Here is a 15,183-nt window from a genome sequence, read left to right as displayed (position 1 = left end):
GGGAAAATTAAATCCAACGTTTGTAGCGCAGCGGAGTCCAGGTTTCCTCGGAATCTGTGAGTAACTAGTCCTCTAACTACCCAGCCAGCGATAGCTAGGGTTTTAAAAACGCTTTCCATAATATATATAGCTCATTTCTATATTTATTTATTTATGCAGCTGTTTTCACGTAATAATAATTTATCATCCCTCTATCATTCTAATAGTAACTGATCCATGGCCGCGTCGTGATTAACGTTAGCTAGCGTTAGCTCGATCATTTGCTTAAGTAACATTTTCACTACTATTATCATTTAATTAACTTTAATTTAACGGGCTAGTGAACCTATTCGTTATTCGTTCGTTGTCCTTGTTTTATTTAGCTTGGCGTGGTTACTGACTCCGCAGAAATCAGCGCCCTTGCTGCCCGAGAATGGGAGACATAGCCGAGCGTCAGATAACGGCCGACACTCCGGGAAGCCCGGCCGTCCTCAACCCTTTCGAGAGCCCCACTGACTACCATCACTTACACGAACCTCTCGTACGCAGTCCGTCTGTGTTCAAGTGCTCGAAGGCTTCTTCAGCTGTAAGTAAGGGGGACAGGTTTTAATATGTGCACACTCCGTTTGTATGCGTCGAACTGGATCATTTTCCTTCTCAACGTGTCTAGAATCCAAATAAGTGCTCGCTGTTAGAGTAACGATATTTGGTGTGTACCTTTTAGATACTCTGATAGAAACTGAGGGGGAAAATTTGTGTTTTAGACACCTGCAAAATTCAAGTGGTCAATCGACGAAATGTCAAACCTCCTGCCAGTGCACATAGACCCCGAAGATATTCATCGCCAGGCTTTGTATCTGAGTCAGTCCAGGTAGCTATCAACGATGCCGGCATAACTAGAGCCGATGATCAGTCCAACTCTAACAGCTCATAATTGTATCATAATCTGTGGGTTTTGTTTTTGTTTGTTTTTGTTCTTATACCAAGAATGGACTCTGAAGTTGAGGAAAAACGTCAAATTGCTATTGAACAGGTACAATCATCTTGTCTTGTCAGTGATTCATCTTAGATGAGATTTGGTCACAAAGTGAATTAAGATTATTGTGTCTGCTATGCTGGCAGTGCTATTATTCCACACAAATAGTAGTTGGCGAGGTTTAGCTTGTTCAAATAATTTTATTTTGTTGACAAGTTTTTCACTAAAGGTGCAATAGTTCCTTCACCGTGGGGACCACCAGAAAGTAAACAATCTGTACAGCTTCACCACAAGAAGAGTAAGTCGTAACACTGTGCAAGAGTGATTCTCTTTCTAGTACAATATGCCAAAAATGACTTGTACTATGCCAGAAACAGACAACCAAACAATGTCTTATACATTTTATCCATTTCATCGAAGGTTCCTTGACCCCGCTTGTAATGGAGGAACCCAAGAAAATCAATGGTTTGTACTGCATGTCTGTGTGATATGACTCACAGTATCTCATGCTGCTGTCAGAATGTGTTTAGTTTGTCTTTGAATAACCTCTGACTGACTGTTGTGGGAATTTCAGCAACGTGTCAGACAGTCCTGTCTTTACCTGTGGACTTCGATCTTGAAAAAGTATTAGGTAAAAATACACTCCCCCACACCATTGAGATACCTCTATAATTGTAGGTCAAAGCCCACAGATTGTTTCCACTCACTGAAAAGTCACACCTTTCCAAGTCTTATGGCTATATCAGAAACGGTGTCTGTCACGTGTATATCACCGCTCTCAGGTACACACTACCGGTCCGAGGAGGTCTCTGAGCAGGTGCAGGAGAGCCTCAGCTCCTCCTCCCTGAGACGGAAGCTCTTCCTGGATGGGCGCAGCAGTGGCTCAGAGTCCTCCGCTCCTCCCAGCCCAGACAGGGAATCCCCAGCCGGCAAAGCCACGATGTCGTCGCTGGCCATCGTCTCGCCACTGAAGTGTGGAATCGCCGCCATCACGCCTTCATCTGTGAGCCCTGAAAGCAAAGACAAAAACGACACCAAAATGTCTTAATCGGGCAGATTCAACTTAATTCTTCATTCATGTTCTGGGCATAATCTGAAAGTCTTATTCTATGCCTAATATTCTTTACCTTATTAGTGTTTACATATCAGTTCTTTGTTTACATATCAGTTCTTTTTGTTAATTCTAAAAATTATTTCAGATAGATCACAGTTCGTCTCTGAGAGTCCTAGCTCAGTTAGGTCTTCTGTTCCTCTCGTATTTGCCTTTTCCCAGGGCCAGTTCTCGTCCAGTCCTATCCAGGACCAGTGTCGCGCTTACAGCCTAGGAAGTGTGGCCAGCCCCATGTTTCCGGAAAGGTCTTCTCCAGTGTTTAAATCTCCCACAGTGTCCCCCATCCTTCAGCCTCCTCTCACACCTCTGTCAGGTGCAGACACATGTCCTCCTTTCATGTATAGCACTTCAGTGGTTATACATTCATTTGTTGCTGTGACCTGTTTTAATGTAGACTAATGCTAAACCAGCTGTTCTCGTGGGTTTGATAAATATGGACTTGCATGAAATAATTGTTCTGCCCTCAGGCGAGAGGAAGAGGCTGTCCTTCCTGTCTCCTGACTGTCTGCCTTCAGGGAACCGCAGCATGGCTGTTAACCGCTGTGGCGAGAGCCCGTACGTGGAGGGCTGCTCTCCGATCCATAGCTGCTCCCCCCTCCACCGCCGCCCGCGGACCGGAGCTTGCACCTGGGCTTCACCCGCTCACATCTCCCCCATCCTGCACCCAGATGACCAGGACAAGGAGAAGGTCCACTCAGGGGAGCCCTTACCCAGCATGGACCTGGACACCTGCTCGCCAGCACCTCACACTCCTCACCAGGGCCTCCGCCCGGGGCACAGAGATGGCTGCAACTCCCTGTCTGACCTGGAGCGGATGGAGCAGGGCGAGACGGTGGAGGGCAACGTGGAGGTCCGCATGGGCAAAGGGCGACGCGAGGCTGCTGAGGAGGTGGAGGAAATGGCAGAGTTCCTTCCCGAGGACGACCCGGCGTCCCCGGCACGGCTCGCTGGCTCCCGCGCTGGCGGTGCATCACGGGCGGAGAGCACACGCATGTTTGTGTCCCTGCTGACGGAAGGGAGCCTCACGCCATATGACGTCAGCATGCAGGTCGGTATGCGCGCCGTCAACTGACCAACAAACGCTAGAACTTTAGCAGTTTTTCATGGAGATCCAATTTGGACAGGCCTACATCTGTGAGTCAATACTACTCTGGCTGTTAAACGACTGGTATTAAGTCACGTATATGAGGCCAGGAAGCTCAGGACTGAATACACAAGGCTGTCTTGACACTTCCGTGACGCCTCAGTTGTAGAGCTAGCCTTGAGCTAACTTCTCAGTGGCTGCCACTGACGTTAAGCTGCTATCTTAACCAAACAAATTATTTGTTTTTTACCGGCCGCAACACTTTGGTAGCTGAGGTGAGTGTTCATAACACCTATACTTGTCACAAAATGAAAGCTTGAGTGGTGACCACCAGCTGTGGGAGGGGCTGGATTGGCCTCTGCTCATTCCTATTGGCCAGGAATACCTTCCCTCAAGAGATCTGCCAATGGTGATGATAAAAACTGCAAGGCACCTATTGGCGTCATGCAATTTTAGTCATAATTGGTTGAACTATTTGTTTTGAATTTGTTTTATTTTAATATTCTTTTTTTCCCACCCCACTTATATTTGGCAGTTTTTTTTAATTTTATTTGGATTTTAAATTGGATTTGTCCACTCTGAGCTAATGTCTATTGATCATTTTCTGATCATTTAAAACAAAAGGACATTTCTGAGTGTGTGTCACAGAAAGCCAGCTTTGGTCTAAAACTAGTGTTAATTAGTCCTGTCCTGCATTTGGGTTTATAGCCATATATAGAAACTTTTCATATGCTGTCTAATTGCCTTCTATGGAAAACACAATGGCCAAGGAATGAAAGGCCTAGGATCAGTTCTCCCATATCTATATAATGACATTTTCTTATGATTAAAAAAGGCAACTCCTGATCCGAGATCAACCCTCATGCATGACCTTTCGAGCCTCCTTGGCCTGGGTGTGATCCCTCCCTCGTGCTGTGTATCCAGGTGGACAGCGGCTATAACACGAACTCCACGTGCGCTACCAGCCTAATGGATGGCATCAGCTCAGAAAGCAAAGAGCTGCAGGAGCCACACACGGCCGCAGAGGAGGGACTCGGTTACACTAAACACACTAAGTCAAAGGTAACACACACACACACCCCAACAAACAAGCAGACGCACACTACCACTGTAGAAGGTGATTCCAGTTTGTGGGTTCACTCAAATTGTTAGGCAATAAACACATTAATCAAAGGAATTGTTTTATCTTATAATTGAGTTTATTAATTTATTTATTGTGTTCACACCTGTTTTAAAGTTTAGGTTAAATCTAGCATTTGGATCCACGTTAAGTCAGGAAATTCTCACTGTATGAAACAAAGTGGCAAAGCAGTACAGATGAACTGTCTGGCAACGAGTAAACCCCTGTGTTGCCTTTCAGCTCGTAACACCCCTCCACTGAACGGCAAGCTCGAACCAGTGAATAAAACAACTTTTAGCTTTCATGCGGCAGTGCCACTCCCCGCAACAACACGAGGGACGGATCACTTCTCTCCTCGCACAGATCTCAGGAGCACGGGAGTGTTTTAACGGTGTTTTCATGCAGTCATAGACAGTGAATATTGAAACGTTGACGTTGGTGTTCAGGTGTCCTGAATATTTAACGTCAGAAATATTATTGTGCGCTTTTGCCTCAAAGATGTGACATTAAATGGGAAAGTGAGAAAACATGACTTAGACATGATGACTATTTCAGCTTTTTATAATCTCAATGATTAGAAATCTGATTATGTACTGGCATTAATTTTTGATTTGACTTTTTTTCCCCTTCCTTTTTTGCAGTTTTTGTACATGAATTTGTTCATATAGCTATTTATGAAATTGTAATCACAACCACTAAAGTGCATATCTGAGTAATTTGCTTGTTGAACATCGCTCTGTGCACTATGGAACGCAATTCCATTCAATTGCAATAAAGGATTTTGATAAGAAACCAAATTCTGAGTGAAGCATTCCCATTTACCCTGCATTTCAATTTCCAGTCACAGTTATGCACTGAATTTTTTCTTGGCTTGTCCTTTGGTTCAGAGGCAGCTCAGACCAGCCTTGTAAGGTACTCTTATCTCTTAAGTATAAGCACTATGTATGCAGTGGTGCTTTGCACCAGTGTCCCGAACACAATACTAGTGGTGTGCCGCAGGTACACATACATCAGTCCTTATACCTTTTATCGGGTAGTAAGTGATCAAACGGCATTCTGAGTGTAGTTTTAGCTCAACTCCTCCAATGGAGGGCAGCATCTGAGTGGGGGTGTGTTTTGAGTTTCTACTAGCAGTCAGCTCACAGTAACGTTCCATGCTCAGCGTGGGTGCGTCATTCTCTCTGGACACAAGCAGCGAGCTGGTACTACAGGGGTGTGTCATGTAGGGAACCATGATGGTACAGTGCTGATGTAGCACTAGACAAAATGACTGCAGTGAACCCTTTCTGGTCTACGGTGAATGTATAAGTGCTAATCACCCGTTTTTTTGTTCAAACCAGAACAAGGAAGGGAAACGGTATGTTCGTGACTGAAGCCTTTTTAACATTTACCCATGTGAATGGTAGAAAATCACACTATATACACTTTTGGAAAAGTATCTGCCCAAATGCACTTTACAATGACTGAATATTGAACTCATACAATGACATTAAGCATGCCCATGGTACCCAAGCCATAGCTGCTCTGAACATATGAGATTCTGGTTTTACTTATTGATGCAACTTGTGTATAAATAACATTTGATTCGTTTAAAAAACAGTTTTTATTACACATGTGTACAGACCAGCCAGATCCCTGCTCCAGGGATGCCCTCTCTGTAGTAGGCTGTTGATACAATGTATCTATACAGGACTGATCCAAGCAAACTATTTACATTCGTTTAAAAAAAACCACACACACAGTAAAAATGTGGGATGATGGGCTCCCGTGAAATTCTGCAGGTCAGCGATCCAGTTTGGGTTTCTTTGCTGCTGGCTCTGGCCACGCCACACTGACACCGGCGATCTGCAAGCAGACAACCTCCTTCAGCTCACTGTATAGAACACTTTACAAAATATATTACCAACTTTACTGAATTCATTATTCAGTACAACATTACTCCTTATACTGTACTATGGGCCTTTCATGTCTTAACTAGTGTCTCTGTCATAAATCTATTTGAAATCATCAGCTAATTACTACCGATTTGAAATCAGCACGTCACTGAGTGCTTTGTGAGATGACCCAGGTGTGCCACAGCACGAACACTAAATAAGGCCGTGTGGAGGTCCTCAGAGGTCGTGCGAGAGAGATGTAAACTCACCACAGGCTCCACCAGGGCCATCCTGATCTTCTGGTGCTGGATGTTGGAGGCATCCAGGGTGACGGTCACTTTGACCTTGTCGAACATGTGGAAGGTGTGCTGATCCTCCACGGTCAGGCTTGGACCCTGGAACGGTATGAGGAATGGACAAGACCGACATTCCATTACGTTAACAACACATCTGTATCAAAGGTTCATTTGTACATTTGTACTCAATATTATTAAATACTCTCCACACATCTAGTGGGATGCGAAATGACTCCATAATATATCTGTATGATAAATGTACTAGCTGTCATTCATTGATAAAAAGTGATTGCAAGAACAATTTTTCTGGAACGTATGGTAAACATACACCAGCTATAGTTTATGATAAATATGTATTAGCTATCATTCCACATGATAAACATGGAATAAGGTGTGTTTCAGTAGTGTTTGTTGGGGGAAGCACTGTCAGCACTAGCGGTCAGAGAACCTCGGAGTCGAAGCTGAGCTTCGGTCCCGGTTTGCCCTTGTTCTTGAAGAACACCGTGCCCTCCAGGCCAAACTTAGCAATGAGGATGATGATGGCGTTCTTCCTCACGAAGAGGATGAAGCCTTCTTCGTTCAGGATGCCTTTGTTCTTGAAGAAGAGCTAAACAGAAAAAGACAGTACGCAACGTGACGTTTCGGCAGCTTGAGCCCAACGAGGAGAAGCCCTACGACCGAGCTCTTCAGGACCAAGACTGCGGCAACAGCTTCGCGCAATCGTCCGCTGCGTGGATTAGCATTAGCACGCTAGCATTTGCACTGTACCTGTGTGTGGAAGGCCACCGACGCCCTCTGTGCGTACTGCGCCATTTTGTGCCTGTAGTTGAGGTTGTTGCACAGGGTGGACTGCTTGTGCTTGTCCATCAGGTCTGGGTAGGTGCCGTCCGCATTGATGGCCACTGCCAGCAGCCGGTGCACTATGATATCAGAGTACCTATGGCATGATTACAGAGCACTACGACGTTAGAGTATCCATGTCAAATTATACCAAAGCACTAGTGTACCACAGTACCTATGACATATGGACATTGAGGCATGGTAGGAAGCACCATGGGGCCACTCGGGTTGAAACGGAGTGCACTAGTGGACACGTGGTATTGTACCTGACTCATTATTCCCCCACTGATCCATTTTATAGCTAATACTTTTTTCCAGTTAGCACCCTTTAGCACAGTAAAGTTCTAAATGTTTAATCTGTTATTCTACCTTTTCCCCACCCAAGCGACCAATTCAAATTTGAACTACTTTAGCCACTGTATTCATAGTCGAACCCTACAGAGAGTATTGACAACTCCCATCGGCAGACCCCGAGCGTGACCCAATCGGCTTCCCTCCTGTCCTGCTGGCCCCTCCCCCCGCGCCTGCTCACCTCCTGATTGGCGAGGTGAAGTGCGTGTAGATGGGCGAGGCCAGTCCGTAGTGGCGGAAGTCGCTGTCCATTCCGGAGCAGAAGTAGATGGCCTGCATCATGCAGCGCGTGGCCAGGATGCGCAGCAGGGTGTTGAAGTAGGGGAAGCCTCCCAGCACCGCCGCGTTCAGCGAGTCGGCCAGCGCCTTGGCCGAGTCCGTGTGGATCTCCAGATCCTGAGAGAACGTCCGGAGGGAGGGAAGAAAGTTAAACTGCCGGTGCATGTGAATATTGGTAATATTATGCAGTGTAAATGTTCGATCTGGAAAATTGGTTGAAATTGGTTTATAAAGATGGCATATTGGCAATTGGTTTATAAAGATTATGTATGCTTGTGTAAGTTTCTTTACAGAAATACAGTCTCTCTTGGCTTTTTCCATTATAGTCCCTCTATATATACTGAATGTAAGGGATGTACTTCAAAGTTCTGAAGGAACACAAAAGTAACACAAGGCTAATCTGGAGATCACCTTTTGCCTTTCATAGTCTAATAAATATGACTACATTGATAGAGCTGGGACTGATCCTAGATCAGATCAGAAGTCCTGATCTAAGAGAAGTGCGGGCTAATTGTTATGCTTACCCTAGACTTGGCGGCTTTAACGAGGATGTCGTAGTTGGACAGGGGAGGGGCAGGGTGTTTCCGGAGCAAAGCGCACTCTGAGAACTCCTCATAGATCTTCTGGGCTACGGAGATGTTAGCCAGCAACATGAACTCTTCCACCATGGAGTTGGTGTCTCTGCAAGAGCAGGGAGATGACGAGGTCAAAGGGTCCACCCGGAAAAAAGCAAACATGGCCAACAGTGGTTGCAATTGGTTCCTATTGGATTCCTATATAATGCTAAATAAAACTACAGTGTTGTGGAGAAACTATCCTTGAGAACGTCAACTGAACACCAAATACTAATCTCACTTCAGCTCCTTGGTCTGGAGGTCTATGGGGTCGTGGGTTTCACTGTCCATGTGGAAGCGGACTTCTGGGGAGGAGAGAGTCAGAGCCCTGCAACAGCAGAACGCTCTTAGAAACTCAAAGGAACCTGAAAACTCCATTACTAAGAACTTCCGGCATGTCCTACGGCGACTGGAACATCAGACAGGTGGGCCTCACCCTTTCTCAATTCGCCGGCCCTTTAAAATCTTGGCCAGTGCATTTAGACCACGGAGGCTATTGGTGATGTCATCGTTCATGGTTGCATCATCGATTCTCATCTGAGCTTCGGCGTAGGTCAGAGAGGCCTGAGATGACATTACAATTCACTTACATCCCGATGAATGAACTTAGTAAACAAAATCAGTGATCGTGGATGCAGATTAAGATCTTTGACTTTGGTATCCCAATTAACTTTCCCAGGATTTAACCTAGGAATATGAAGCAGGTGGGACTCCGGGAAACCACCCCAACGGTAGGCCTGGTTAGGTCCATACCTTGGAATTGATGACACTCTTTGTGAAGTGAGTCCTGATTATTTCAGCATTGCGGTTCATCTCCCAAACACAGGAGAAGGCTAACCTGAGAGGACAGACGTAAATCGGTCAGCACCGTGAAGAAGCAAAAGTTCTAGAAAATCAACTTAATGAAATTAAAAATTACCTGTCCACATTGGAGCGAAGAGAACAAAGGTCAGAGCTGAGGAGCTCCGGGACCATGTCAATCCTCTGAGAACAACACATATTTAAATATAGCAATGTACCAGTCGACCTGATGTGTTACAACACGTGTAATGCACAGGTTTGTAAGATAAAAGGTCTGTGCTTGTGGATAGTTACCTTCCCACACAGGTAGACTGTGGTGCCTCTGTTGGCAGCTTCCTGGTCTAACGCGTTTCCTGGGCGAATAAAATGGCTGACATCTGCTATATGGACACCGACCTGAGAGAGGCGAGTGAGGCCTTCAGCATGCACGGAGAGTAATAAAGGAACACTCCATCCAAGAAAAACAAGGGAAGGTTTTTAGGGTCACAAACATGCAGACGGACAGACAGACAGATACACACACCTCTAGGTTTCCGTTGTCCAGCTCCCGACAGTGTAAGGCGTCGTCGATGTCTGTGCAGCCAGGAGGGTCTACGCTGCACACGCACAGGTGTCTCAGATCCGCCCTCACTTTCAGATCCTGAGAAGAACAAGGCAGTGGATCAGACAGCCTCCGCACAAAAACACGCCGACATCTAATCAGCTTTTCCAAGAAATCAAAGTCACGTGAGCCAACAGGTTTTCTTCATGTACTGAAAACATGGGAATTTAAGGTGGAAACATACAGATCTGAATACGCGTTTAAGGACCTCATTAATTCACTCAGCAAACACTCCCGACTTGAAAAACACAAATTACGAGGACCATCCGTCTGGAACAACATCTGGTCGAAAGGCCCAGCTTTCTATCAGCAGGAATGAATGCACCGACGCCGTCCAACCACAGCCATGCTCTGTAACCCTGGTCACCGGCCACGCTGCGTTTACCTCCTCAGTAATGGCCCAGGGCATTCTGGGCAGGAAGCTGAGCACAGCCTTTGAGAAGGGCTGGTGAGGAACGTCGTGTTCTAGAAGCAGCACCTCGGTCTCCGTCTCTTTGTCTCCGGCTCCTCCCAGATTCCTCACAAAGTGACCCTGCAACAGCAGAAATGATGGGAACGTGGTTCGGGAAATGACGCCGCCTACAGTCAACCCGGAGGGGCACGGGTCACAGGAACACGCGGCAGAACGCCAACTTCATTAACGATGAGCAAAACGATCTGCGCTCCTCTGTTCACATTTAACTAGCACTTTTGGTCACGCGCACACTAAAACACGACAGCTCCACAAACATCCCTGCTAAGAATCTGAACGTCAAAACCACAGGACAAATGACTGACGGTGGAAAGTTGAGGAGACCGCCAGCGACGGGTCGGCACGCTCGCACGTACGTTGGGGTATCTGGAGTTCCGGGGCCATCCGTCGATGGCGACGATGATCCTGTGGCCCACCAGGGCGGAGGCCTGGCGTGTCTCGATGCGGATGCGGGGGATGTGGCGGTCTGCCGGGGTGAACAGGTGCCTGGTGGCCTGCGTTGCGGGAGGACCAGAATGAAGTGGGAGTAAAAAGCCGTTTAGTGAGCAAACTCGTCTGACACATACGGAATGAAGAAGATACTGTACGATAAGTAACATATGAAGTGACACATAGATAGAAAGTTGCAATGGTATAATAAACTATAAGAGTAAAGAGAAGCTTCTCATTAATTATATAAAAGTGTAATGCACAGACAGCAGCTATGAATCATTTTAAATGGTAGGCTGCTAAATTAATCAAATGCCTGAAGATGTTAATATGAACGTCAAGTTTCAAATGTGTTCGTCATGTGCACTGAAAGTCATATCAAATTTAATTTGAGATTTTCTTTATTCTTACAGTTTGCTACTGTAAGGTGCTAAATTGATCAAATGCCTAAAGGGTTTTATATAAATGTAAATCTAATATGTTAAGGTAACTCTTTTTCTTTCCTGTAAATTTTATAATCATGTCTACAGGGGTCTTTAGCGGCATAAAGTGGTCCTAAAGAGTATAAACAGGTCTCTGGACATTTCCACATTTCTGACTGTTTCCATGCTGTTGCGCAAACAAAGGTCATGTGACTGGTGAGTACCAGTACCTCTTTGATTTGCGACTGTGTGAGCATCCCACAGAAGGGCCGCCAGTTCCTCTTAATAATCCCCACCACCCTGCCAGTGGGCTTTAGCATGCTGGTCTCCAATGCAGGACTCTCCAACTGATCCCAGGACAGTCAAAAGTGTTCAGTCAAAATACACGTAAACACTTCATTCCGTGTCTAGAACTTTCTTCCGCACTACACACGGCACCTTCTCTGCCTCTTCCTCCTCGGCATCTTCGTCGTTGGCATGGTCGTCCTCCAGCACCGCAGCAGAAGGGGCAGCCCAGCGCTCCCTGGGGAAGAGCTCCACTGCCACAATGTCCTGGTGAACGGCTCGGTTCAGGTTCTGGAGGCCCTGGAGCAGAACCTGGGACCACAACATTGCATTAGGATAAATATAACATAACACTGCATTATATAACATAACACTGCATTATATAAACATAACACTGCATTATATAACATAACACTGCATTATATAAACATAACACTGCATTATATAAACATAACACTGCATTATATAACATAACACTGCATTATATAACATATAACACTGCATTAGGCCCGAGCAGCAGCGGCTCCGGAGGGGCGCAGTCTACGCTGCCACAGTCATTGTCAGGAGACTGATGACGCTACAGTCTACAAGGCATAACTGGCCCTGGTTGCTGTCTGTCACTGGCCAAATTGGAAGAAAACTGGGAGATAATTATGAATAAAGTATACTTTAGATCTAGGGAGCATAAATATAGTTTGAGTAAGACTTTTAAAACAGCAGCGTGAACATAACCATTGTTGTTTCACTGATGCACCAAAGGAGAGTTCCACAGTAAATACTCCTTAATTTCTCTCATACGGACCAGTGCTGACATCTGGATAACGGAGAAAGCTCACTTCATGAAACATGCCCCTTATCTGTAAATGAGCCAGTCACAAAGGTGACCCACAGCGTGCGATCGGCCCGCTACCTCTGTGCCATCCTCGCCTTCTCCATGGACGAACACGGTGGCCTCCAGGTAGTTGTCCCTGTTGGCACGGAACGTCCCCTGCAGGAAAGTGCCGTTTTTGATGCCCGTTTGGATCCTGGACAGAGGCAGGTGCTCAGGGAACAGGACCCTCCCGCCGGTGATCTCGTTCTGCACACACAGACACGCTCCAGTAGAATGAACAACAAGAGCCAGGGTTTTGGCCAAGTTCGTCGCATGGTGCGTACCTGTTCGTTGGACGTCAGCGCCAGTCTGTCTACAAGCTCTGGATTGCCGATCAGGCTTTTAATGTATTCCTCACCTGGGCAAACAGGAAAAGGCATGTGAAAGGGTTGATATCGGAGACTGAACATGATTCTTCAGTGAAAACTATTAAGTAAATTCCCATTCAGTGTGGTCTGAAATTTACTTCTACTTCGGGCAGTTCAGGCGTTGTTCACAAAACCAATACTGTCTTTAATATGCCAGTTAACTAGTAGTGTCCAGCTCTACAGGAACACCCTGATGGGACATTTATGGACTTCTAAAATCCTCTACCACCAAGTCCGAACAAGTAATGAGATCTGCCTTCCATGGTTAACGCCCTGCCAGGGTGACTGAGCTGAAGGGAACCGCCTGGCCGTACATCTGTAGGCCAGCAGCCCATCCTCCGTGGCTTTCTCCTTGTTGGCTTGGTCGTTGGTGAGGAGAACCACTCTCAGCTCCCCAGCACACGGAGCTTTGCGCAGGTGTTGGTTGTACCACAAGGCAGCCACACGGATGGCTCGGTCGTTGCGGTCGTTGGCGCTCTCTCCCTGCTCCCGCTCGACGAACGTCTCCCTGAACCGTAAGCGAAGAAAGCACGCGATATGACGAAACTTGTTGCCCTGTTAGCAAAGCTTACGACTGGATAGTGCATTTATTTTTACTGAATGAACTCTGGTAAAGGTTAAAGTTAAGGCGAGGGGTTAGAGTCGAAAACAAGGTGACAAAATACCTGTCGCTTTTGTTTACTACTGACTTTATACTTATTCATTGCACATATGCAGTCATTTCTATTATAGCACCTTAAGGAAAAGAACTTGAACTAACTCGAGCAAGCCTGCTAGACGTTACCTGTGATGCTCGTTGGTAAACGTGTAAAAATGTTTCTCCTTCTCATGAATGGCGTCTTTGATCCGTTTGTAAACTGGGGCGCTCCTGTGTCTAACCTCCTGTAAAACCGTCTGAAGGATAACCACGTTCCTCATCACGGGGTCCTCGAGAATATCAATCTGCCAGGATTAGAACAGTGTCCCACTTCAGACGGGTCTCCCATATAAGACGCTTTGATAAGATACATTTGTGATCACTTGTGATTTCCTTTACTTGTATGTAGGAGTGTTCAACCGCAATCAGGATTTATCAATAACTCTAACAACCACACACGCTTTGAATATTCAGACGTTCACGACTCTTGGAGTCATGAACTGTTGCGTTGGCCCTGGCAGTAGAATCATGTCCGCAAACACTGCCACAGATCTCACACGGCCGGCCAGCACGTTTTTAGTCATCTGGCTAGGAAATGCACACCAGACGAAAAACTACCCTTGAATTAATCAGAAAAGAAAGACGCAGCTTTCAGATTCAGCGACGGATTCACACAGACGTCCTACCTGGTGTAGCACCACATTGGTGTCTGGGATTAAGTAGTGAGGGTACGTGCAGAGACGACTCTGGATGAAAGCATCTCTCTGCAGCACCGGGGAGTCATCTTTGCACTCTGTACAAACTTCACTGCCACACCAAATGTCGTCTCGCAGATAGTGTTCACGTACTATCTTCAGCACGCCACCTGAACGGGTCTTTTTAACAAAGGTTTTGGACTTTAACATGGTTCGGGGGGCTACGACTTCTCGAAAGCAGTGGTCGACCAAAACACATAGCACAGGAACACCACGTGTGAGTTTCCGGGCCGACCGGACACATTTCCGGGGTTTTACGGGAACGAACTGTGTGTGCACTACCAAATGAACGACATAATTGATCAAATTAATTTGATAGAGTCACATTCTCAAGTGAAAAATTGTACTGATATCGATTAAGTAAAATATACGTGTAGGTCAAAACAACCGAGCCTATCAACACGCAAATGATCATAGTGAGCCACTGGGTTTTGCGTGTTCTAAAGTCTGCCATTAGAGGGAGGCATAGTACATCTCTTTGGGAGCTTGGGGCGGTGGGGTTTCTTCAGCTATAAATGTAGCATTAGCTCTAGCTTTGGATTTGTGTGTGTGTGTCATATGTGCTTCGTATGTGTACAATATCTACCAATAGATGAAATAATTTCATCATGGTTTGATGAGATTCCTCAATTCAAAATAAAACCACTGTCAAAGTGCTACCCCCCCCCCCCCCCCATGTGTGTGTGGGGGTGGGTGGGTGTATCATATGTGTACAATATCTATCAACAGATTAAATAATTGCATCATTGTTTGATGAGATGCCTCATTGTCACTCTTAGTAATGGTCTGGTGTTCAAGTCAAAACAGCCACTGTCAAAGTGCTAGCGCCTCTCTCTCTCTCTCTCTCTCTCTCTCTGAGAGAGAGAGAGAGAGAGAGAGAGAGAGAGAGAGAGAGAGAGAGAGAGAGAGAGAGAGAGAGAGAGATCTCCCAGACATACAGGTCACACATTACACCTTGGTCTGTCTCTGACCTGTCCTGTTTTCCTGTTTACTCATCGAAAAGTTTCTCATCATCCTC

General features: G+C 46.0%; 2 protein-coding genes across 2 annotated transcripts; one reads left to right on the top strand and one right to left on the bottom strand.

Annotated features, from left to right (window-relative positions):
- Window positions 1–6: 6 nt before the first annotated feature.
- Window positions 7–5,034, top strand: bora (bora aurora kinase A activator). Its single transcript, XM_035534529.1, has 12 exons — window positions 7–56; window positions 363–565; window positions 744–850; window positions 967–1,012; window positions 1,172–1,253; window positions 1,376–1,420; window positions 1,530–1,586; window positions 1,738–1,958; window positions 2,229–2,379; window positions 2,534–3,114; window positions 4,075–4,212; window positions 4,511–5,034. The coding sequence occupies exons 2-12, from the start codon at window positions 413–415 to the stop codon at window positions 4,529–4,531; spliced, it is 1,602 nt and encodes a 533-aa protein (XP_035390422.1). The 5' UTR covers window positions 7–56; window positions 363–412; the 3' UTR covers window positions 4,532–5,034.
- An 820-nt stretch (window positions 5,035–5,854) lies between these two features.
- Window positions 5,855–14,400, bottom strand: dis3 (DIS3 exosome endoribonuclease and 3'-5' exoribonuclease). The gene is made up of 21 exons (XM_027024840.2): window positions 14,097–14,400; window positions 13,558–13,715; window positions 13,088–13,281; window positions 12,690–12,763; window positions 12,445–12,612; window positions 11,688–11,846; window positions 11,480–11,596; window positions 10,755–10,892; window positions 10,312–10,458; window positions 9,849–9,965; window positions 9,620–9,721; window positions 9,444–9,508; window positions 9,278–9,362; window positions 8,961–9,088; window positions 8,766–8,852; window positions 8,435–8,591; window positions 7,813–8,027; window positions 7,209–7,377; window positions 6,889–7,047; window positions 6,414–6,539; window positions 5,855–6,115 (listed from the first exon to the last, which is right to left on the bottom strand). The coding sequence occupies exons 1-21, from the start codon at window positions 14,313–14,315 to the stop codon at window positions 6,053–6,055; spliced, it is 2,847 nt and encodes a 948-aa protein (XP_026880641.1). The 5' UTR covers window positions 14,316–14,400; the 3' UTR covers window positions 5,855–6,052.
- Window positions 14,401–15,183: the final 783 nt, after the last annotated feature.

Source organism: Electrophorus electricus, chromosome 16, assembly GCF_013358815.1.
Source record: "Electrophorus electricus isolate fEleEle1 chromosome 16, fEleEle1.pri, whole genome shotgun sequence".
Lineage (NCBI taxonomy): Eukaryota > Metazoa > Chordata > Actinopteri > Gymnotiformes > Gymnotidae > Electrophorus > Electrophorus electricus.
The sequence above is the reverse complement of the archived record's forward strand: the minus strand, read 5'-3'. Positions and strand labels throughout refer to the sequence as shown.